At 40.8% G+C, this 23,101-nt stretch overlaps 1 protein-coding gene across 1 annotated transcript; it reads right to left on the bottom strand.

Annotated features, from left to right (window-relative positions):
• Positions 1 to 8,601: 8,601 nt before the first annotated feature.
• LOC134293585 (metallothionein-1) lies at positions 8,602 to 14,702 on the bottom strand. Its single transcript, XM_062961611.1, has 3 exons — positions 14,550 to 14,702; positions 11,344 to 11,409; positions 8,602 to 8,872 (listed from the first exon to the last, which is right to left on the bottom strand). The coding sequence occupies exons 1-3, from the start codon at positions 14,578 to 14,580 to the stop codon at positions 8,778 to 8,780; spliced, it is 192 nt and encodes a 63-aa protein (XP_062817681.1). The 5' UTR covers positions 14,581 to 14,702; the 3' UTR covers positions 8,602 to 8,777.
• Positions 14,703 to 23,101: the final 8,399 nt, after the last annotated feature.

Here is a 23,101-nt window from a genome sequence, read left to right as displayed (position 1 = left end):
TATCACAACCTAATAAAATAATAAAATAATGTGTCATAATAAAATAATAATAATAATAATCCCACCTGAAACAGTGCTCTGGTCAGCATCATTTTAAATGGCTATAATTCATCTGATTTGAAGTGAGAAATATTTATTTATATGCCCTTGTTGTTGTTTATCACAACCTAATAAAATAATGTGTCATAATAAAATAATAATAATAATAATCCAACCTGTAACAGTGCTCTGGTCAGCATCATTTTAAATGGCTATAATTCATCTGATTTGAAGTGAGAAATATTTATATATATACCCTTGTTGTTTATCACAACCTAAACATTTTTATTCTTGAGATTAGTAACTTTTTAAGTATGTTTTAATTTTTATCGGAGACTTCCTCTTGTCGTATATGCCTGTGTTGTGATTTTGTTGGTGTATGCCAATAAGGACTGTGTGTGTGTGTGTGATATTTTTAATTTTTCAACTATGTATGCACACTTTCACAATAACAGAGCAAAATGTCTTGCCTGCCAGGGACGGCGAGTCCTGTATTTCCTCAATTTGTATATCTTTATTTATTTTTTGCACCCCGCTTCTGGCACGGCACAGAGTGCAAACTCGTCCATTTATTTGCCAGGAACAAATAAGACATGATGTGCCCGGTGCTGCCCACCCTTTTCCCGGCTCTGCTCCCGTGACAACAAAGTGGCCTTTTGCACTGGGCTCAGAGCAGTGTGCAAACTCTTTTCTCCCGATTCAAATCAGGATACTACTCTCTCTTGCCCAATCCTGAGTGTGGTGTGCAGGCACAACAACCTTCACATGTGACCATGACAACAACAAAGCGTGTGGTGTGCAAACACAGTCCGGGTGCAATGCATTTCCCTCGCTTTATGCAATGTTGCTGAGTCAAGGATGATTCAGCATTTGTAGAGGGTCAGTGAAAGTACAAGGAAGTGGAAAAATCATGGAAAAATCCATGAATTAATTGCAAAATATTCTGTTGCGTGAAACTAACTCATTCCATCCAAGCCTATATTTACACTGCCACATAATACAATTTGGAACTGCATTACACTATGCAACACAATTCTTGTTCCTGGGTTATAAATGTCTTTTCTAATGGGTTCTAAATAATAATAATAATAATAATAATAATAATAATAATAATAATAATAATAATAATAATTGTGCGGTTTTCTGGCATTGTGTATTTCTGCCGCTTCTGTGACTGTTCATTTGGGTTTTGATGATTCCGTAGCCCACTTGTCAATGGATGTCCAGAATCAGCAGCATCCACCGCGGTCCTTTTTATCCTGGGCGACGACCGAGCCAGTATAGACTTCGTTTGGGTTTGATTCTCCATAATGCTAATGGGTTAGGTGCTCTTAGTTCTGCTCCTCAGCTGAGGCCTCTCTGGCTTGGTTGGACCTGCCGGTAGTTACACTACCGCCAGCACAGCCCTCAGTCATCATTGGAGCAGGTAAGCCCCCCCCTACCACGTCAAGGTGGCACCTGCGGACTGTGCAAGGAAACCGATGAAACCATTGATCATATCCTCAGCTGCTGTAAGAAAATTTCACAGACAGACTACAAACAGAGGCACAACGATGTGGCCCAAATGATTCATTGGAACTTATGCCTCAAGTACCACCTGCCAGCAGCAAAGAACTGGTGGGATCACAAACCTGCAAAAGTATTGGAAAATGAGCAAGCAAAGATACTGTGGGACTTCCGAATCCAGACTGACAAAGTTCTGGAACACAACACACCAGACATCACAGTTGTGGAAAAGAAAAAGGTTTGGATCATTGATGTCGCCATCCCAGGTGACAGTCGCATTGACGAAAAACAACAGGAAAAACTCAGCCGCTATCAGGACCTCAAGATTGAACTTCAAAGGCTCTGGCAGAAACCAGTGCAGGTGGTCCTGGTGGTGATGGGCACACTGGGTGCCGTGCCGAAAGATCTCAGCCGGCATTTGGAAACAATAGACATTGACAAAATTACGATCTGCCAACTGCAAAAAGCCACCCTGCTGGGATCTGCACGCATCATCCGAAAATACATCACACAGTCCTAGACACTTGGGAAGTGTTCGACTTGTGATTTTGTGAAACGAAACCCAGCATATCTATCTTGTTTGCTGTGTCATACAACGTCGTTGTGTCAATAATAATAATAATAATAATAATAATAATAATAATAATAATAGGGTTTGCTTTGATTGAAGTCAAAAATCAGAAACTCCTCAAAGCACATCAGACAAAAAACCAGTACAAGAAAACCGCACTACAAACTAGAGCTGACAGCTGGCACAACAAAACACTGCATGGAAAGTTCCTTGACAAAATTGAAGGAAAAGCTGATAAGGAGAAGACCTGGCAATGGCTCACGAATGGGACCCTGAAGAAGGAGACAGAAGGCCTGATCCTTGCAGCCCAGGAGCAAGACATCAGGACAAAGGCAATTCAGGCCAAGATCGAAAAATCAGCTGATGACCCAAAATGCAGACTGTGCAAGGAAACCGACAAAACCATGGATCATATCCTCACCTGCTGTAAGAAAATCGCACAGACAGACTACAAACAGAGGCACAACTCTGTGGCCCAAATGATTCATTGGAACTTATGCCTCAAGTCCCACCTCCCAGCAGCAAAGAACTGGTGGGATCACAAACCTGCAAAAGTATTGGAAAATGAGCACGCAAAGATACTGTGGGACTTCCGAATCCAGACTGACAAAGTTCTGGAACACAACACACCAGACATCACAGTTGTGGAAAAGAAAAAGGTTTGGATCATTGATGTAGCCATCTCAGGTGACAGTCGCATAGATGAAAAACTACAGGAAAAACTCAGCCGCTATCAGGACCTCAAGATTGAACTTCAAAGACTTTGGCAGAAACCAGTGCAGGTGGTCCCGGTGGTGATCGGCACATTGGGTGCCGTGCCAAAAGATCTCAGCCGGCATTTGGAAACAATAGATATTGACAAAATTATGATCTGCCAGCTGCAAAAGGCCACCCTGCTGGGATCTGCACGCATCATCCGAAAATACATCACACAGTCCTTGACACTTGGGAAGTGTTCGACTTGTGGTTTTGTGAAATGAAATCCAGCATGTCTATCTTGTTTGCTGTGACATACAATAAAATAATAATAATAATAATGGTCCTAAACACTTTGGAAGTGTTCAACTTGTGATTTTTTGATATGAAATCCAGCATATCTATCTTGTTTGCTGTGTCATACTATGTCGTTGTGTCAATACTAATAATAATGGTAGTAATAACTTTATTTTTGTATCTTGCCTCCATCTCCCCGAAGGGACTCGGGGCGGCTCACATGGGGACAAGCCTGAACAACATACGAGGGTTGAATGAAAAGTAATGCCTCCACCTTCGTAACTCCTCAAGAGATGGCAGTCCTGGTCTGCTTCAGGTCCTGGCTTGTTCAGTAGACTCTCCTCTACAGTTCAATTTGGCGGGAAGCCTTAGCATTGAACGGTTGTGTTGTTAAAGTGCGAAGTATGGAACCCTGTGCAGACGAAGCCTTAGCATTGAACGGTTGTGTTGTTAAAGTGCGAAGTATGGAACCCTGTGCAGACGAAGCCTTAGCATTGAACGGTTGTGTTGTTAAAGTGCGAAGTATGGAACCCTGCGCAGACAGTCGGTCAATGCGACTTAAGCAACGTGCAGTCACTGAATTCTTGACAACAGAAGGTGTCACCCCAAAGGAGATCCATCAGAGAATGCAAGCTGTTTGTGGTGATTGTGTTGATGTGACTCCTGTGCGTCGTTGGCCGAGTAAGTTTAAAGATGTTGAGGTGGGAATATCAGACTTGTGTGACAAACAAAGAGTTGGACGTCCTGTGACAGCAACCACCGAGTTTCACAAGCAAAAGGTGGACAGATTGATTCAGGACGATCGTCGTATCACTCAGAGAGAAATTTCAGGCCTAATCGGCATTTCATAAGAATGTGTGGGTCACATTATTGCTTTGCTTGGCTGTCGGAAGATCTGTGCACTATGGGGACTGTGAGACGCTGGTTGCGGAAACAGTGTCAACTTCTTCCGTAACAATTTCAGAAAATGTGTTCATCGTTGGCAGAAATGTATCCAATTGTCTGGTGATTATGTAGAAAAGTGAATAGTGGTAGTTAAAGAGCACGTTCTAAGGATTATTTCTGCGTTTGATTTATTAAAATATTCTCATCCAAAGCAAAGTAACGAAGGTGGAGGCATTACTTTTCATTCAACCCTCGTATATTAAAACATAGATTAGTAAATTTAAAACATTATAACCACATAAAACAACATCAGCAGCTATTCAAAACCTGTACAGTAACAGTTACTGAGCATTCAGAGGGTATAAAATGTGTGTATAGAATAAAAACATGTAAACAGTTTATTAAACTGCCAAAACTTTGTTTTTGCGGGAGGGACATCCTGCAGCCCATTTTGCTCTGGTTTTCCAAAAATATCTCAACCAGTTCAACATAGGGTTTCTGTGAGTTTTCCTGGCTGTCTAGCCATGTTCCAGAAGTATTCCTTCCTGATGTTTCACCCACGTCTTTGGCAGGCATTCTTAAAGGTTGTGAAGTCTGTTGGAAACTAGGCAAGTGGGGTTTATATATCTGTGGAATGATGTCCAGGGTGGGAGAAAGAACTCTTGTCTGTTTGAGTCCAGTGTGAATGTTGCCATTAGCCACCTTGATTAGCACTGAATAGCCTTGCAGCTTCAAAGCCTGGAGGAATCCTTTGTTGGGAGGTGTTAACTGGCCCTGATTGTTTCTTATGTGGAATTCTGTAGACAAGTCTACATAGGGACCACCAAACGCAGCATTGCCCAAATACGAATCAAGGAACATGAAAGGCACTACAGATTAAGTCAACCAGAGAAGTCAGCCATAGCAGAGCACTTGATGAACCAATCTGGACACAGAATATTATTTGAGAACATAGAAATGCTTAACCACTCTCACAACCACCATGTCAGATGACACAGAGAAGCCACTGAAATCCACAAGCTGTTGCTTTTCAGCCGCAATTGAGCCAACATTTTCAGGGAGTTAAAACATAGTTCCTTGACATATGAAGAGCCAAAAACTTTGGCATGTTTTTAGGACGGCCTGGTTTCCTGGCACAAACTAATGAGTAAACATTCCGGGGCATTGATCCGCAGTATATTCGGCCACAAATTCCTTCCCGCTTTTGATCTTTTCCCCTTTTTTCTTTCAAAGCACGATGTCTCTGCTTGCACAACCAAAAATTTGGAGCACATGCAGCTCCCAAAAAAAAGCAAACACAATGTTCCTGGGATTTGTTCATTAATTTCTCAATCTTTTAATGATGGCAGCAGATAGGAAATAATAAGACCTCTTCCTATTGGGATTAAGAAATCATCCTAAAGGGGAAAAATGTGATTTAGCCATCCCTGAATTTAGCGACTTCCCCCAAAATCAATTCCTGTAAGTACCAATGTCAGTATGTAAATAAAATGATTTTTGTTCCTGGGTTTTAAAGATCATTTCCCAGTTAGTTCTATCTTGAAAACATGGGAAAAGTTTATTAAACTGTAAAAACCTTATCTTCGTGGGACTAACATCCTGCAGCTTTGCTCCAGATTTTCAATGAACATGTCAGAGAGTCTCAACCAATTCAACCTAGTTTGTAGCAGGCACAAAAACAAAGTTTCTGGAGGATAACCATTATTTTCAAAATAAGGACCACTCAATGAAACAGGAAATACCACTTTCAAACCGGGAACAGAAACTTTTCCAAATTTTGTTACATAATGTTTGATGATGGTGATGATGTTGGGAAAATAACTCTTGCTCTTTGTTGCATTTTCTATGGCTGTCTCGTATATTTCTGAGAAGTGGGGGAAACCCATTGGGTGTCATTAAGCTTCGAAACTCATCTGGAATTTACTCAGAGGTTAACTAGCGACATCAACTCGTTGCACCGGTTTGCTTCTCCTTGGAAACGTGGTGGACCAAACTTGGCACACAAATTCAACATGGCCAGCTGGGAACACTGGTGGACTTTGGGAGTGATTGACCTTTAACTCTGGGAGTTATAGTTCACCTGTGCTCCGTGAGCCCTCTGAACCCCACCAATGGCAGATCTGGGCCAAACTTGGTACACAGACCCAATGCTGCCAATTTGGGGTAATTGACCTTGGCATCAGAGAGTTATAGTTCACCTATATTCAAAGAACACTGAACCCAGCAAGTGACGGATCTGGCCCAACCTGGCCAACTGGGAATACTGGGGAAGTTTTGGAAGGGTTGACCTAAGATTTTTGGGAATTGTAGTTCACCCATATCCTTATGCAATTTCTAATGGGAGTAAGACCAAACTATTATGACCTAACATAAAAAAGGCCCTTTTCAAATAATCCGGGTACTGACGGATACCCAAGCTAGCAAATCAATAAAAAGTCAAGTGATAAAGTTAGTAAATATATCAATCAATAAAATATAAATGGAGTATATCAATAAAAAACTTTGTTTTTGTGGCTGCCACAAACTAGGTTGAATTGGTTGAGAGTCAATGAGTCACTGAAAAACTAGAAAATGTGCTGCAGGATGATGTCCCTCCCATAAAAAGTTTTGGCAATTTAATAAACTTTCCCCATGTTTTAATGATAGAACCAACTGGGAAATGACATAAAAATTGTGTTACATAGTGTAATTGTGGAAGAATTGGACAACGGAAAGGAAATCCACCGTTTGAAGGCAGCCAGGATTGAAAATGAACAGATACCCAAGGAGAAATATCCAAGGCATTTCTGCCCAAGGCATTGGAAAGAAAAATACGTTGAGACTCCAAAGCGTTAAATGTGTAGCGCCTTTGAAAGATCCAACCCTTGGAAAGGGATCAAAGGGAGAAATAACGACACCTGGATAATTCTAACTGAGAAGGAAAAAAACCCATTATTAGCAGCTATTTGCTAATAAAAAGATAGAGTACAGGTGAACTTGGGAGAAAAAGCTCCGCATCTGCAGGAACTTGCCTCAAGTTTTGAACTCGGGTCTTGAGACATGGCAGCGTCAAAGTGCACTCGGTTCAATGGATGCATCTTAAGACGTTTGGAATGTATTTCTATCCTGTCACAGGGTTTTCTTGGCAGGATTGGTTCACTTTACTTTCATTGAAACAGTTGAACAGAAGCTCTCCAAAGCTTTAGGTGCTCTTACTGCCTATTGCAGGGGAAACTAGCTGATTCCTAATCCATCTAAAATGGAGATGTGCGTTTTTCATCTTAAGAACAGATAGGCATCTTGGTCTCTGAGGGTGACCTGGGAAGGAATCCCACTGGAGCATTGCAGCACAACAACATACCTACCCTGTTTCCCCGAAAATAAGACATCCCCAGAAAATAAGACCTAGTAGAGATTTTGCTGAATTGCTAAATATAAGGCCTCCCCTGAAAGTAAGACCTAGCAAAGTTTTTGTTTGGAAGCATGCCCGCCAAACAGAACACCAGAGCATGCAGGACTGGTAAATGTATGTACCATAGATTGCTGTACATGAAAATAATAGTAGTAACAAGAAATTCTTGAGAGGATTCACAGTTTGTCTGGTTATGCTGGTTTGTGATGACATCTACTGTACAGTATATAATAAATGTTCATTTTTTTGTTCAACAATAATTCTTCAACAATTGAATTCTTCTTCATGGAAAAATAAGATATCCCCTGAAAATAAGACCTAGCACATCTTTGGGAGCAAAAATTAATATATGACACTGTCTTATTTTCGGGGAAACACGGTAGGAGTTACCCTGGACCGTACTCTGACTTTCAAGAATGTCATGCAAAAAGTGGGAGCTAGAAATAATATCATATGAAACCTGACTGGCACAACCTGGGAATCACAATGAAGACATCTGCTCTTGCGCTTGGCTACTCTGCTGCTGAATATGCATGCCCAGTGTGGAATACATCTCACCACGTTAAAACGGAGGATGTGGCTCTTAATGAAACATGCTGCATTATCGCAAGATGTCTATGCTGGAGAAATTATACTGTTTAGCTGGTATTGCACCACCGGCTGTGACTCAGCTGGAACCTCAGATTTTTGTTGGTTCTCTTTCCCCCGAGCTCTTCCTTTGCCAATTTTGGAACCATTGATCTAGTTGGACCCAATGAAGCCATGATATATTTAAGTCACCTAGGATTCCCTTGATGTTGTTTTTCTCCTTTTATTTGTTCCCTCCAACTTCCAACTCAGTTCTTTAGAGTCGTCGTCTGATAGGTAAAGGTCCCCCCCCCCCCCCCCGGATGTTAAGTCTAGTCGTGTCCGACTCTGTGGGTTGGTGCTCTAAGCCGAAGAGCTGGTGTCGTGTGTAGACACCTCCAAGGTCATGTAGCCGGCATGACTGCATGGATTGCCGTATCTTCCTGCCCGAGCGGTACCTATTGATCTACTCACATTTACATGTTTTCGAACTGCTAGTTTGGCAGAAGCTGGGGCTGACAGTGGGAGCTCACTCCGCTCCCAAGATTCAAACCGCCGACCATTCAGTCAGCCAAGTCAGCCATTGCAAAAACCCAAGAGGAGATTGTCGGGAAATCAAAGAAAACAAAGACAAGAGAAAAGCCAGCCATTGTTATGACTTATATACACACACACATAGAGCTTTATTAACTTTCCACATAGCTTATTTCCACAAAAGGTTGGAAAGCACAACAAACGGACGTATAATATTATCCACAGAGGTTTCGGGCGGCATCCTTGCAGCAGGCAAATGTACAGACGGAGGCTGCGAGAGGCCGGATCGGATCACTTGCAGCAGCTGCATTTGGACGAAGGGGGTCCTTTGCAGATGCAGCCCTGGGCACACTTGGAGCATCCCACCGGACAGCAAGAGCAGCAGCCTGCGGGGAGGAGGAAACGAGAGAAAGGCAATATTAAACAACACTACACAACACACTTTTTGCTCTCCATGTCATTTTCTAATTGGTTCTATCATAAAAACATGGCGAAAAGTTTCTTAAACTCCCAAAACTTTGTTTTTGCGGGAGAGACACCCTGCAGCACATTTTGCTCTAGTTTTTCAATGACTAGAATCTCCACTAATTCAACATAGTTTATGGCTACTTGGCAGGTTGTTGGACTGGATGGCCCATGAGGCCTCTTCCATCTCTACTATTCTATGATTCTACTAACTGTGCCCGGCCACGCGTTGCTGTGGCATTGTCTGGTGGTGTTGATGAGAAATTGTTGAGGTAGTGGTGGTATTGAATGTCTGTTGTATGGTTGTCTTTATGTTTAGTATACACACTGAAGTGGATTATATGGCAGTGTGGAGTCAAGATAATCCAGTTCAAAGCAGGTAATATAAGATTCTAAATAGGTTACATAGCTGTGTGGAAGGGCCTTGAGTCTACACTGCCATATAATCCAGGTAAAATCTGATAATCTGTGGAAGAGGCCTAAGTGAGACCTAACTGTGCCTGTTCCCTGGGCTGAGTAGGTTGCTAGGAGACCAAGTGGGCGGAGCTTAGCCTTCAAACTGGCAGCAATTGGATAAAAACTATTATTCCTCTCCCTGTAATTAGGACTTTATTTTTCTTTTCTTTTTATTGTATCAACCTAGAGCTGTGAATGATGGGTTGTGTTGTCAAATGTCGAGGTTAGGGGGCCTGTAGTTTTGTTGTTTTGTCCGCTGCCCTGATGCCATCACTCTTTTATATATATAGATATATTTTCTACTTTCAAAATAAGGACTGCACAATTAAACAGGAAATAACACTTTCAAACCAGGAACATGTTTCAAATTTTGTTACCTAGTGTAATTAATTCTGGAATCGAAGGTGCATCCACACTGTAAAATGATAGCAGTTTAATGTTATGGAAATTTTATTTTATTTTATTACCATGTTATTGCGTACCAATATGTTTGCTCTGTTTTAATGATGTTGTGTTTATGTATGAATTTTATTCTGCTCTATTGTGATTACTTGGGCTTAGCCCCAATAAAGTTGTTGTTGTTGTTATTATCTTGTTGTGTTTCTAATAATAATAATAATAATAATAATAATAATAATAATAATAATAATAATAATAATACAGTCCTAGACACTTGGGAAGTGTCCGACATGTGATCCAATGCAACAGCCAGCAGAGTGTCTGCTGTGGACTCATCTTGTTGTGTTTCTAATAATAATAATAATAATAATAATAATAATAATAAGTCCACAGCAGACACTCTGCTGGCTGTTGTACTGGATCACACGTCAGACACTTCCCAAGTGTCTAGGACTGCATTATTATTATTATTATTATTATTATTATTATTATTATTATTGAAATGAGTCACAGTAGCGCAATGGGTTAAACCCTTGTGCCGGCTGGACTGCTGAGCTGAAGGTTGGGTTGCTGACCTGAAGGTTGCCAGTTCGAATCCGTGAGACAGGGTGAGCTCCTGTCTGTCAGCTCTAGCTTGCAGAGACATGAGAGAAGCCTCCAAGCAGGATGGTAACACATCCAGGCATCCCCTGGGCAATGTCTATGTAGACAACCAATTCTCTCACACCAGAAGCGACTTGCAGTATGTTCTCAAGTCATTTCTGACATGATAAAAAATGTTAGGGAGCTCTGGGAGTTGTAGTTTCACAAGCCTTCTCTCCAAAGACCAAACTACAACTCTCCTGATTCCATAGCATTGAGCCATGAGCATAAAAGTGGTGCTGAACTGCATCATTGATGTGAATTAATGATGTTGTGTTGACTGTTTATTGCCTATGTTTTGTTTATGTTTTGTTTGTCAGGTTTTCCCCTGACGTTAAGTCCAGTCGTGTCTGACTCTGGGGGTTAGTGCTCATCTCCATTTCTAAGCCAAAGAGCCGGCGTTGTCCATAGACACCTCCAAGGCCATGTGGCTGGCATGATTGCTCGGAGCGCTGTTACCTTCCCGCCAGAGCAGTACCTATTGTTCTACTCACATTTGCATGTTTTCAAACTGCTAGGTTGGCACAAGCTGGAGCTGACGGCGGAAGCTCACTCCACTCCCTGGATTCGACTGGATTCTTTTAAAAACTCTCAACTCGTTGCAATATGGAACAATCCCTTTGGATATGCCTTGGCTATTATGTCAATTTTACAGTGGGTTTCCACAGCTCAACAAGGGATTTGGATCCTGGGCTCCAGAGTCCGAATCCCACATTTAAACTTTGCTAAACACAAATCCGCTTCAGGTTTTCATCTGTGTTTCTTGAACCTCTTTGGGAAGACAAATTAGACTCCACAGCACATAATGGAACTTTGTTTTTAAAAAGTTCGGAGTAAAACCCGGAGCGGATCCGTGCCCCACTATCTCCCAGGAGACAGTCAAAGCCATACTTACTTTTCTTGCATGTCTTGCACTTGCAGTTTTTGCACTGACAGTTGTTGCCGCAGGTACAAGCACCGCCTGCAAAAGGAAAGAAGGGGGAAGAAATATTAAAATCATGACACAAATCTTAGAAACTATGTCCTTTGTTATGTTGCAAATGCGTTTCTAGTGGTTTTGCATTTCAAGAAACGGTTCCTGAATATACGCTCCTGAAGGAAACATTTTATTGAGTCTGTGAGTTTTCTGGGCTGTATGGCCATGTTCTGGAAGCATTCTCTCCTGACGTTTCACCCACATCTATGACAGGCATCCTCAGAGGTTGTGAAGTCTGTTGGAAACTAGGCAAGTGGGGTTTATATGTCTGTGGAATAATGTCCAGGGTGGGAAAGAACTTTTGTCTGTCGGAGGCAAGTGTGAATGCTGCAATTGATGGCCTTGATTAGCATTCAATGGCAGGAAGCAGCCAGGCTTTGAAGGTGCAAGGCCATTCAATGACAAACAAAGTGACCAATTGCAACATTTATACCTACCTCAAACAGAGAAGAGTTCTGTCTCCCACCCTGGACATTATTCTACAGATATATAAACCCCAGTTTCCAACAGACCTCACAACCTCTGAGGATGCCTGCCATAGATGTGGGTGAAACATCAGGAGAGAATGCTTCTGGAACATGGCCATACAACCCGTAAAACTCACAACAACCCAGTGATTCCGGCCATGAAGCCTTCGACAACACATTAAACATTTTCTTTTTTGTACAAGGCGTTCAATATCAACAACAATTTGTTCGCTGGAAAAGCATCCCCAAAGGTAAAGCAGAATTTCCACATTTTTACACACATTCGGATATAAAAGATTTAAGAATATACCTCACAACCTCTGAGGATGCCTGCCATAGATGTGGGCAAAACATCAGGAGAGAATACTTCTGGAACATGGCCAAACAGCCCAGAAAACTCACAACAACCCTGATTTAAGATTAAATAAGATCCTGGACTCATCTTCAACAGAAAAACAAAACTCTCCCAAATATTGATAAGCAACTTTGTATATCCGCACTACACAACTACACCAGTTTGTTCCTGTATTAATTGCCCTGGGATCTGTAGTTTGCACGGAGAGAGCCCTCCTCCACGATCCTAACGTCTCTCTCTTTAAACAATTCTAAACAACTCAGCAAACTACACATCCCAGACCCAGGTGGCTAAAGAGGCACCAAATTGCAACAACTCAGCTGTGTTGTATCCATTGAGAGTAACTCTGTAACACAGGTGCGTTTGGGAATCATAGTCTTGCAATGATGTTTGGGACTCCAAAGCCCAGAATTCTGAGACATTTGAGTGGATCTATATTGGAGAATGAATGCAGTTTGACACCACGTTCAATGCCATGGCTTGATGCTATTGAACTATTGTTGTGGTTTGGACAGACACCAAAACATCTTTAGCGGAGAAGGCGGAAGAGCTTGCAAAACGACAACTCTTGACATTTAATAGCATTAAATAATAGCACTCAAAGTGGTGTCAAACTGCATTCATTTCACCATGTAGATGCACCTTTTCTCTCCTCAGTGGAGGTTGCAACTACACTCCCACGTAACACAGTTAGAATTGTACAATATGGTTAGTGCAGACAGTTCAAACTTGCATTGGATGGCAGTGTAGATCCAGCCGGAGGCTTTGAAGTCTCCAAAACATTCAGAATCTACACCGCCTTGTTGTGCAGTTTGTGTTGCATTATTGTCAGGATAGAGAGAAATATAATACAGTTCAAACTTGCATTGGATGGCAGTGTGGCTCCATCCAGAGGCTTTGAAGTCCCCAAACTTTCTGGATCTACACCGCCTTGTTGTGCTGTTTGAATTGCATTATATGGTCAGTATGGAGAGAAATATAATGCAGTTCAAACTTGTATTTGATGGCAGTGTGGCTCCAGTTGGAGGCTTCGAAGTCTCCAAACTTTCTGGATTTACACCGCCTTGTTGTGCAGTCTGTATTGCATTATATGGTCAGTATGGAGAGACATATAATGCAGTTCAAACTTGCATTGGATGTCAATGTAGATCCAGCCGGAGGATTCGAAGTCCCCAACCTTTTTGGATCTACATCTCCATGGCATGCAGTTTGTGTTGCATTATATAGTCAGTATGGAGAGACATATAATGCAATTCAAACTTACATTGGATGGCAGTGTGGATCCAGCCGGAGGCTTCCAAGTCCCCAAACTATCTGAATCTACATCGCTTCAAAGTCCTCCAACTTTCTGGATCTACACCGCCTTGTTGTGTAGTTTGTATTACATTATATGGTCAGTATGGAGAGACATATAATGCAGTTCAAACTTGCATTTTGATGGCAGTGTAGATCCAGCCAGAGGCTTCAAAATCCCCAAATGTTCTGGATCTACGTCGCCATGGCATGCAGTTTGTGTCACATTATATGGTCAGTAAAGAGAGACATATAATGCAATTCAAACTTACATTGGATGGCAGTGTGGATCCATCCAGAGGCTTTGAAGTCCCAAAACTTTCTGTATCTACACCACCTTCTTGTGCAGTTTGTGTTGCATTATATAGCCAGGATACAGATACATATAATGCCGTTCAAACTTGCATTGGATGGCAGTGTGGATCCAGCTGGAGGCTTCCAAGTCCCCAAACTATCTGAATCTAAATCGCTTCAAAGTCTCCCAACTTTCTGGATCTATACTGCCTTGTTTTGCAGTTTGAATTGCATCATATGGTCAGTAAGGACAGACATATAATGCAGTTCAAACTTGAATTGAATGGCAGTGTAGATCCAGCTGGAGGCTTCGAAGTCCCAAAACCTTTTGGATCTACATCACCATGTCATGCAGTTTGTGTTGCATTATATAGTCGGTATGGAGAGACATAAAATGAAGTTCAAACTTGCATTTTGATGGCAGTGTGAATCTATCCAGAGGCTTCGAAGTCCCAAAACTTCTTGGATCTACATCGCCATGGCATGCAGTTTGTGTTGCATTATATAGTCAGGATGGAGAGACATATAATGCAGTTCAAACTTGGACAATGCATAGATCCAGCTTTGAACTTTCCATAAGACCATAGTTTGAGATGAAGGAGAAAAAGTGTTCACGCATCTCAAAGGTGTGAATATAACGTAAAGTAAAGCAGGGTAGTGATGATCAAGTCATTGATTGTGATGTGGAAGCCTAATTCGGATTCAAACCCACTCACCGCTGATGCAGGGACAGTCCTGAGCATCCATCCTTTTTGTGTGTCGGGTTTGTCGGTGCTGCTCTTGGAGAGGAAAAGTCAGGTGCAGTTTCACTCCAGAGAAGCGTCGGCTGGGCTTTTATGGGCAGGCGGAGGAGCCTCGGGTGCAAAAGCCGGGCCACCGCCCCCTCTCCGCCTCTCTCCCAGGCATGCCGTGTGCATGGGTTGTGGGCGAAATGTGTGGGAGGGGAAACTGAGTCACTTTGCTCACTCTGGCCAAGAAGGAGGAGTTGGCATGTAGTTGGCAGAGGGTGAATCTCCCTCTCTCTGGGCACAAAGCATGACTGCATTGGCAACACTTGCACTGCCCTGGATCCATGAAATCCTAGGAAATTGTAGTTTAGGAAGGCACCAACGCTTTTGGGCAGGGAAAGCTCTAGGCCAGGCATGGGCCAGCTTCAGCCCTCCAAGTTTTTTGGATTTCAACTCCCACAATTCCTAACAGTCCACCAATGTTGTTGAACACAGGAGCCCACACCCCAAAATATTTATAGTTTTGTGTGTTGTTGAAGGCTTTCATGTCCAAAATCACTGGGTTGCTGTTTTTCGGGTTGTATGTACGTCGGATTTCCGAAATCCAAAATACTCAAAAACCATTCACATGCAAGGCTGCAATCTCAACAACCTTTGCTTTCTGACAGTTCACTGTACCTTGATTCATGCGATATGCACACACACATATATATACATACACACACACATACTGAGGATGCAATGACCTTCAGGCAATATGTGTCAGGTGTCTACAGAGCCTAAATGAAATTCTTGTTTAGACTTGAGTCGAAACAGGAAATTCTTGGCAAGATGTGTTCAGCCCTTGCCAAGAAACCCCCCTGAAAGCTTTGCCTTGCGGTTGCTGTGCGTCAGAAATGACTTGACAACAGCAAGACATGTGTAGGGTGGCATCAGATCCCTTCTATTCTAGTCTAGGATGTTAATCTGAACGAGCCTGGTTGGGATTTGCATGGGAGGCCGACAACCGAAAACAGATACCATAGGCTCTCGGCTTAAGAAAACACATCGAAATCCATGCATGCTATCAATATAGAAGTTATAGAAGCATATACACAAATATATATATATATATATATATATATATATATATATATATATATATATATATATAAAATATTATAATATATATATATATATATATACACACACACACACACACACACACACACACACACACATACACACACACACACACACACACACACACACACACACAAGTTGTGCCCGGCCACGTGTTGTTGTGGCTTATGGGAATCATCTGTTGACCAGGTGGAATAGCAGTGAATAGCCTTCCAGCCTCACAGCCTGGCTGTTTTCTTCTCATCCTAGTTTGGTGAGCTGGAATACAATGGAATAGGCTTGCTGCTTGGAAGGATGGGTACTTGCGTTCTAGGGGAATGGTTTTTTGGCCAAATTGAATTGCAATGAATAGCCTCGCAGCTTCAAAGCCTGGCCGCTTTCTATATAGGGCCATCCTTGGGCAGGTTGAATGGGACGAAGTAGCCTTGTGGCTTCAAAACCTGAGGGTTTTCTATCTAGCGGAAATCTTGGTTGGCCAGGGTGAACAGCACTGAATCGCCTTGCTGCTTACAAGCCTGGCCGCTGTGAGTTTTCCAAGCTGTATGACCATGTTCCAGAAGCATTCTCTCCTGACGTTTCGCCCACATCTATGGCAGGCATCCTCAGAGGTTGTGAGGTCTTGTCAAAGGGTTTCATGGCCAGAAACACAGGGTTGTTGTGAGTATACCTCACAACCTCTGAGGATGCCTGCCATAGATGTGGGCGAAACGTCAGGAGAGAATGCTATACAGCCCGGAAAACTCACAACAACCCTGTTATGAGGTCTGTTGGAAACTAAGCAAGGGAGGTTTATATATCTGTGGAATGTCCAGGGTGGGAGAAAGAACTCTTGTCTCTTGGAGGCAAGTGTGAATGTTCCAATTGGCCACCTTGATTAGCATTTAATTGCCTCGCAGTTTCAAAGCCTGGCTGCTTTCTGCCTGGGGGAATCCTTTGTTGGGATGTGTTAGCTGGCCCTGGTTGTTTCCTTTCTGGAATTCCCCTGTTTTCAGAGTGTTGCTCTTTATTTACTGTCCTGGTTTTAGAGATTGTATTGTTCTGTATTATTATACCACAGAAATTTTAGATATTATATTTATAATCTGATATTATCTGCTTAGAACACCAGGGATGGGCAAACTTTGGCCGTCCGGGTGTTTTGGACTTCAACTCCCGCAATTCCTAACAGCCTACCGGCTGTTAGGAATTGCGGGAGTTGAAGTCCAAAACACCCGGACGGCCAAAGTTTGCCCATGCCTGATCTATCTAGTTGTTGGCAATGCAATGAGTGGCTAGAAATAATAATAAAAAACTCAAGCTCCTCATCCTTGGCTGCCTGAACCAGGCCAGCGAGTGCTCACTCATCGCTCCTCCAGTTTGCAAAGTTGGTCCCGTGAGGAGCAAAATTATAAGGTGCCGGCTCGTTAAAGTTGTGCAACTGAGAATTAAAGCAAATGTGAGGCCGCTGCCTCAACCACATGACAACAGCTGTACAAATTTGAGTCTAGAAATACGCCTTTGACCACTCATTTGCTGCGGTGGTTTGGGAAGAAGGGGTGCTTGGAAGCCGACTCTTGTGGCTTCTCCTTCCAAATTTAGCCGTCAGGTCTGATCTCATTTCCAAGGTATTGACTACAAGGGAATACACACACATTTATATATACACACGCCAAAACCACACATCTTGTCCTAATGAAACTACCGTGTTTCCCCTAAAATAAGACATCCCCAGAAAATAAGACCTAGTAGAAGTTTTGCTGAATTGCTAAACATAAGGCCTCCCCCGAAAGTAAGACCTAGCAAAGATTTTGTTTGGAAGCATGCCCGGCGAACAGAACACCAGAGCATACAGGATCGGTAAATGTACATACCATAAAGCGTTGTACATGGAAATAATGGTACAGTAGAGTCTCACTTATCCAACGTTCTGGATTATCCAACGCATTTTTGTAGTCAATGTTTTCAATGCATTGTGATCTTTTGGTGCTAAATTCGTAAATACAGTAATAGCATTAATGTGTAATGAACTACTTTTTCTGTCAAATTTGTTGTATAACATGATGTGTTGGTGCTTAATTTATAAAATCATAACCTAATTTGATGTTTAATAGGCTTTTCCTTAATCCCTCCTTATTATCCAAGATATTCGCTTATCCAAGCTTCTGCCGGCCCGTTTAGCTTGGATAAGTGAGACTCTACTGTACTAATAATACAATATAATAATATTAATTATACATTATATATTACATGTAATATTATTAATAATATTACAATATATAGATATAGTACAACATGGCAGCCCGTTTATGTTGGATAAGTGAGACTCTACTGTAGTAACAAGAAATTCTTGATAGGATTCACAGTTTGTCTGGTTATGCTGGTTTGTGATGACAACTACTGTACAGTATATAATAAATGTTCAATTTTTTTGTTCAACAATAAATGTGAATTCTTCTTCATGGAAAAATAAGACATCCCCTGAGCATCTTTCAGAGCAAAAATTAATATAAGACACTGTCTTATTTTCGGGGAAACACTGTAGAGCCTTCCCTCTCCTTTGCCTCAGAATCATAGAATAATAAGAGTTGGAAGAGACCACATGGGCCATCTGATCCAAGCTTCTTCATGTGGGAAAAGTACCATTAAAACACCCCTGACAGATGGCCATCTAGCTTCTGTTTAAAAGCTTCCAAGGAAGGAACTTTCACCACACTACGAGGCAGAGAGTTCCACTGTTGAACAGCTCGTATGATCAGGAAGTTCTTCGTAATGTTCAAATGGAATCTCCTTTACTGTAATTTGGACCCATCACTCCGAGTCCTAGTTTCAAAGGCAGCAGAAAACAAGCCTGCTCCCTCTCTTTCTTATGATACCCTTTTACATATTTACATGATATATTTTACATATTTAGAAAAGCCTTAAAAACATGGCTATGTGCCCAGGCTTTTAATGAATAAGTGACAAAGACGACCCAGACTGTTATATGGATAAAGTTGGAGGTCATGAGTTCGAGGCCCACTCGGAGCCTATGTTTGTTTGTCTTTGTTCTATGTTAAAAGGCATTGAATGTTTGCCTATATGTGTCATGTGATCCGCCCTGAGTCCCCTTCGGGGTGAGAAAGAAGGGCGGAATATAAATGCTGTAAATAAATAAATAATAAATAATATTGGACGAACGGATTTTAAGCATATGCTTTATGTTTTATATTTTATACTGTATTTAATTGGTTGTAATATATTTTTTTATATGTTGTTGTTTTTAATGATGTATCGGCATCGAATTGTTGCCAATTGTACGCCGCCCTGAGTCCCTTCGGGTGAGAAGGGCGGGATAGAAATATTGGAAATAAATAATAAATAAATAAATGACCATTATGTCTCCTCTCAACCTTCTTTTCTGCAGGCTAAACAGACCCAGTTTTGCTCCTCAAAGGGATTCATGCTCTCCGGACTTTTTATCATTTTAGTTGCCCTCCTCTGGACACCTTTCAGCTTGTCAATACAGTAGAGTTCTGGTTATCCGACTTCCAGTTATCCGATGTACCATATTATCCGACGTGCCAGGCCATGTGGCTCAGGGTGCTTGTTGGAGGGACGAGACTTTTCCCTCCGGCAAGCACCCAGCGCTTTGGAGAAGCCCAGTGCGTGTTGCTAGGCAGCAACAACCATGGGGCTTCTCTAAACTGGGTGCTTGCCGGAGGAACGAGACTTTTCCCTTTGGTAAGCAACCGGTTTGCCAGGAGGAATAATAGGGCCTCCATAATTCAGAATTCAAAATGATCTTGACAGACTAGAAAGATGGACTGAAACTAACAAAATGAAGTTCAACAGGGACAAATGCAAGATACTTCACTTCGGCAGAAAAAATGGAAATCAAAGATACAGAATCGGGGACGCCTGGCTCGACAGCAGTATATCTGAAAAAGATCTTGGAGTCCTTGTGGACAACAAGTTAAACATGAGCCAACAATGTGATGCGGCAGCGAAAAAAGCCAACAGGATTCTGTCCTGCATCAATAGGGATATAGAGTCTAGATCCAGGGAAGTCCTGCTCCCCCTTATTCTATTCTGCCTTGGTCAGACCACACCTGGAATCACACTGTGTCCAATTTTGGGCACCAGAGTTGAAGGGAGATGTTGACAAGCTGGAAAGTGTCCAGAGGAGGGCGGCTAAAATGATGAAGGGTCTGGAGAACAAACCCCATGAGGAGCGGCTTAAAGAGCTGGGCATGTTTAGCCTGCAAAAGAGAAGGCTGAGAGGAGACATGATAGCCATGTACAAATACGTGAAGTCATAGAGAGGAGGGAGCAAGCTTGTTTTCTGCGGCCCTGCAGACTAGGACACAATGGAGCAATGGCTTCAAACTACAGGAAAGGAGATTCCACCTGAACATCAGGAAGAACTTCCTCACTGTGAGAAGGGCTGTTCGACAGTGGAACTCTCTGCCCCGGACTGTGGAGGAGGCTCCTTCTTTGGAGGCTTTTAAGCAGAGGCTGGATGGACATCTGTCGGGGGTGCTTTGAATGCGATTTCCTGCTTCTTGGTAGCTGGTTGGACTGGATGGCCCATGAGGTCTCTTCCAACTCTACTATTCTATGATTCTATGATTCTATGATTCTGGGGATTCTGGGAATTGTTATCTACAAATGTTTGCATGCTTTGTTATTCTCCCCAAAATGTGACTTTTCCCCAAGCTGTTGAGGTCGAGCGTGACACCCTCACCCGGGTCAAATCTAAATAAATAAAAATGTAATGTTCATTTGTTAGGACCTCATATCTCCCAAACTATTCCACCAATTGCTATGAAATTTGGATACAACATAGCAACCGAAGTAACAAGTGTTTCAAGCCTACAATCACAAACCTGACTCATCTGAGAAAGGTAAAAACAAACCCCTTAGCCACAGCCACTTTGATTCAGTATCCGCGCTCCAGGGTTCCACTATCTGCTGTCCGGATCTCACTATCTGCAACCCTTGAAATTTTTTCAATAACACTGCCAAACACAGAGATTTATTTTGCACCATGCCCCAAAACGTGCCTTCTTTGGTTGTAAAGGAAACAAGTTCCAATGCTGTGCCGTTGCAGAATATCACAGGTCGATGCCATTTCTTATGCATGGATTTTGTCTTGTGATGCGAACCATTATTAGGCCAATGAGTCATAAGCACGAGATCGCTCTCTTTCATGTGATGCCACAGCGCACCAGAGATGCATCCCAAGTCTAAGACAAATGAGAAAATAATTTCTCACTTGAAGTTCAGATTTTTTGAGCCGTGCATATTAACCACCTGTAGTTTTCTTAGATCTGTTTTTCGCTCCTAAAATAATAAATGTAACAATAATCATATCAGAGTGAAATAATAAATGTATTAATAATAATAAAATAGAGTAAAATAAATGTAATAGTACCAATATTAATAGAGTAAAATAATAAATGTAATAATGATAATAAATAGAGTAAAATAATAAATGTAATAATACCAATAAATAGAGTAAAATAATAAATGTAAAAAATAAATAGAGTAAAATAATAAATGTAAAAAAATAGAGTAAAATAATAAATGTAACAATAATCATATTGGAGTGAAATAATAAATGTATTATTATTAATAAAAATAGAGTAAAATAAATGTTATAGTAACAATATTAATAGAGTAAAATAATACATGTAATAATGATAATAAATAGAGTAAAATAATAAATTTAATAATACTAATAAATAGAGTAAAATAATAAATGTAAAAAATAGAGTAAAATAATAAATGTAACAATAATCATATCGGAGTGAAATAATAAATGTATTAATAATAATAAAAATAGAGTAAAATAAATGTAATAGTAACAATATTAATAGAGTAAAATAATACATGTAACAATACTAATAAATACAGTAAAATAATAAATGTAAAAAATAAATAGAGTAAAATAATAAATTTAATAATGATAATAAATAGAGTAAAATAATAAAAGTAATAGTAATAATAGAGTAAAATAATAAATGTACCATATATACTCGAGTATAAGCCAACTCAAATCTAAGCCAACCAGGATTCTCACCCGAGTATAAGGCAAGGGGGGCTTTTTCAGTCCTTAAAAAAGGGCTGAAAAACTCAGCTTATACTCAAGTATATACAGTATATATAACCATATAATTGCAAAGATTTCATACTACTTGTAGTAACTAGTGGTGCATCTAAATTGTAAAATTGATGCAGTTTAACACCACTTAAATGGTCATGGCTCAATGCTATGGAATCATGAGAGCCGTAGTTTGGTCAGACATCAAAGGCAAAAGATTTTGTCCAACTACAACTCCCATGATCTCATAGCATTGAGCCATGGCAATTAAAGTAGTATCAAACTGCATTGATTCTACAATGTAGAAACACCCTTTGCCTCCCAGAGTCCTTTTGCATTAGCCTTGCTATGGCAATCTAGAATGGAAAGGAGAGCAAAATACATTACACTATGTAACACGATTTTTGTTCCTGGGTTATAAATGTCATTTCCTAATTGGTTCTATAAAAAAACATAGAGAAAGTTTACTAAACTGTAAAAACTTTATTTCTGTGGGACATCCCACAACACATTTTGCTATAGTCTTTCAATGAATCTCTCCTCGAGTCTCAATCAATTCAATGTACCGGTAGTTTGTGGCAGCCACAAAAATAAAGTTTTTGGGATATGACAACTACTTTCAAAGTAAATACTGCATAATTAAACAGAAGATAACACTTTCAAACCAGGAACAATTTTTTTCAAATTTTGTTCCATAATGTTATTAACGTTCCAGACTCCGAAATGCCGATTTCTCTCACTTAGTGTTGTTTTTCTCAAGCAATGCATCAAAACAAATGAGTCAGCAACTGGCATTCGCTCTCTTTCTCTAAACATTAATGAGAAAATAGTTTATGGGTGATTATTGGACTGATGATGTGCCAATAGTTCCTTCGGGTTAATTAATTTCATAGATAGAAATGTATAGACAAGATTCACTTGTGGAAACTGATTATTTGTGGTTTGAGAAAGAGATAGTTGGAATTCTGGGTCAAAATATAAAGCTAAATCCAACTGATTCAACTGATACATTTTAATTAGGACTAAACAGAAGATATAGGTTGAAATATAATACGAACGCACATATTTCTCTCCAGGAGGAATCTCAGGGTGAGAGCATTGCTTTGAAAGATGCATTTTTACATACAATATATGTATATAATACATAAACATGCACAACATTGACTTCCCTATGGATGCTACAGACTGTTTTGTGGTTTAATGTAGAGCCTGCTTTTGTTGTGCTACTATTTTGCTTTGGATCTCAACACAGGAAAATAATAATAATAATAATAATAATAATAATAATAATAATAATAATAATAATAATATTTTATTTTATACCCCATTTCATCTCCTTGAAGGGATTCGGGGTGGC

The sequence above is a fragment of the Anolis carolinensis genome, unplaced genomic scaffold (assembly GCF_035594765.1).
Source record: "Anolis carolinensis isolate JA03-04 unplaced genomic scaffold, rAnoCar3.1.pri scaffold_9, whole genome shotgun sequence".
Taxonomy (NCBI): Eukaryota; Metazoa; Chordata; class Lepidosauria; order Squamata; family Dactyloidae; genus Anolis; species Anolis carolinensis.
The sequence above is the reverse complement of the archived record's forward strand: the minus strand, read 5'-3'. Positions and strand labels throughout refer to the sequence as shown.

Excerpts from the sequence above, each read along its gene's own strand:
- LOC134293585 (XM_062961611.1), bottom strand. The coding sequence starts at position 14,580 with ATGGATGCTCAGGACTGTCCCTGCATCAGCG. Across the intron at positions 11,410-14,549 it reads GGACTGTCCCTGCATCAGCG|GCGGTGCTTGTACCTGCGGC; the intron begins GTGAGTGGGTTT and ends TTCCTTTTGCAG. Across the intron at positions 8,873-11,343 it reads GTGCAAGACATGCAAGAAAA|GCTGCTGCTCTTGCTGTCCG; the intron begins GTAAGTATGGCT and ends TCCTCCCCGCAG.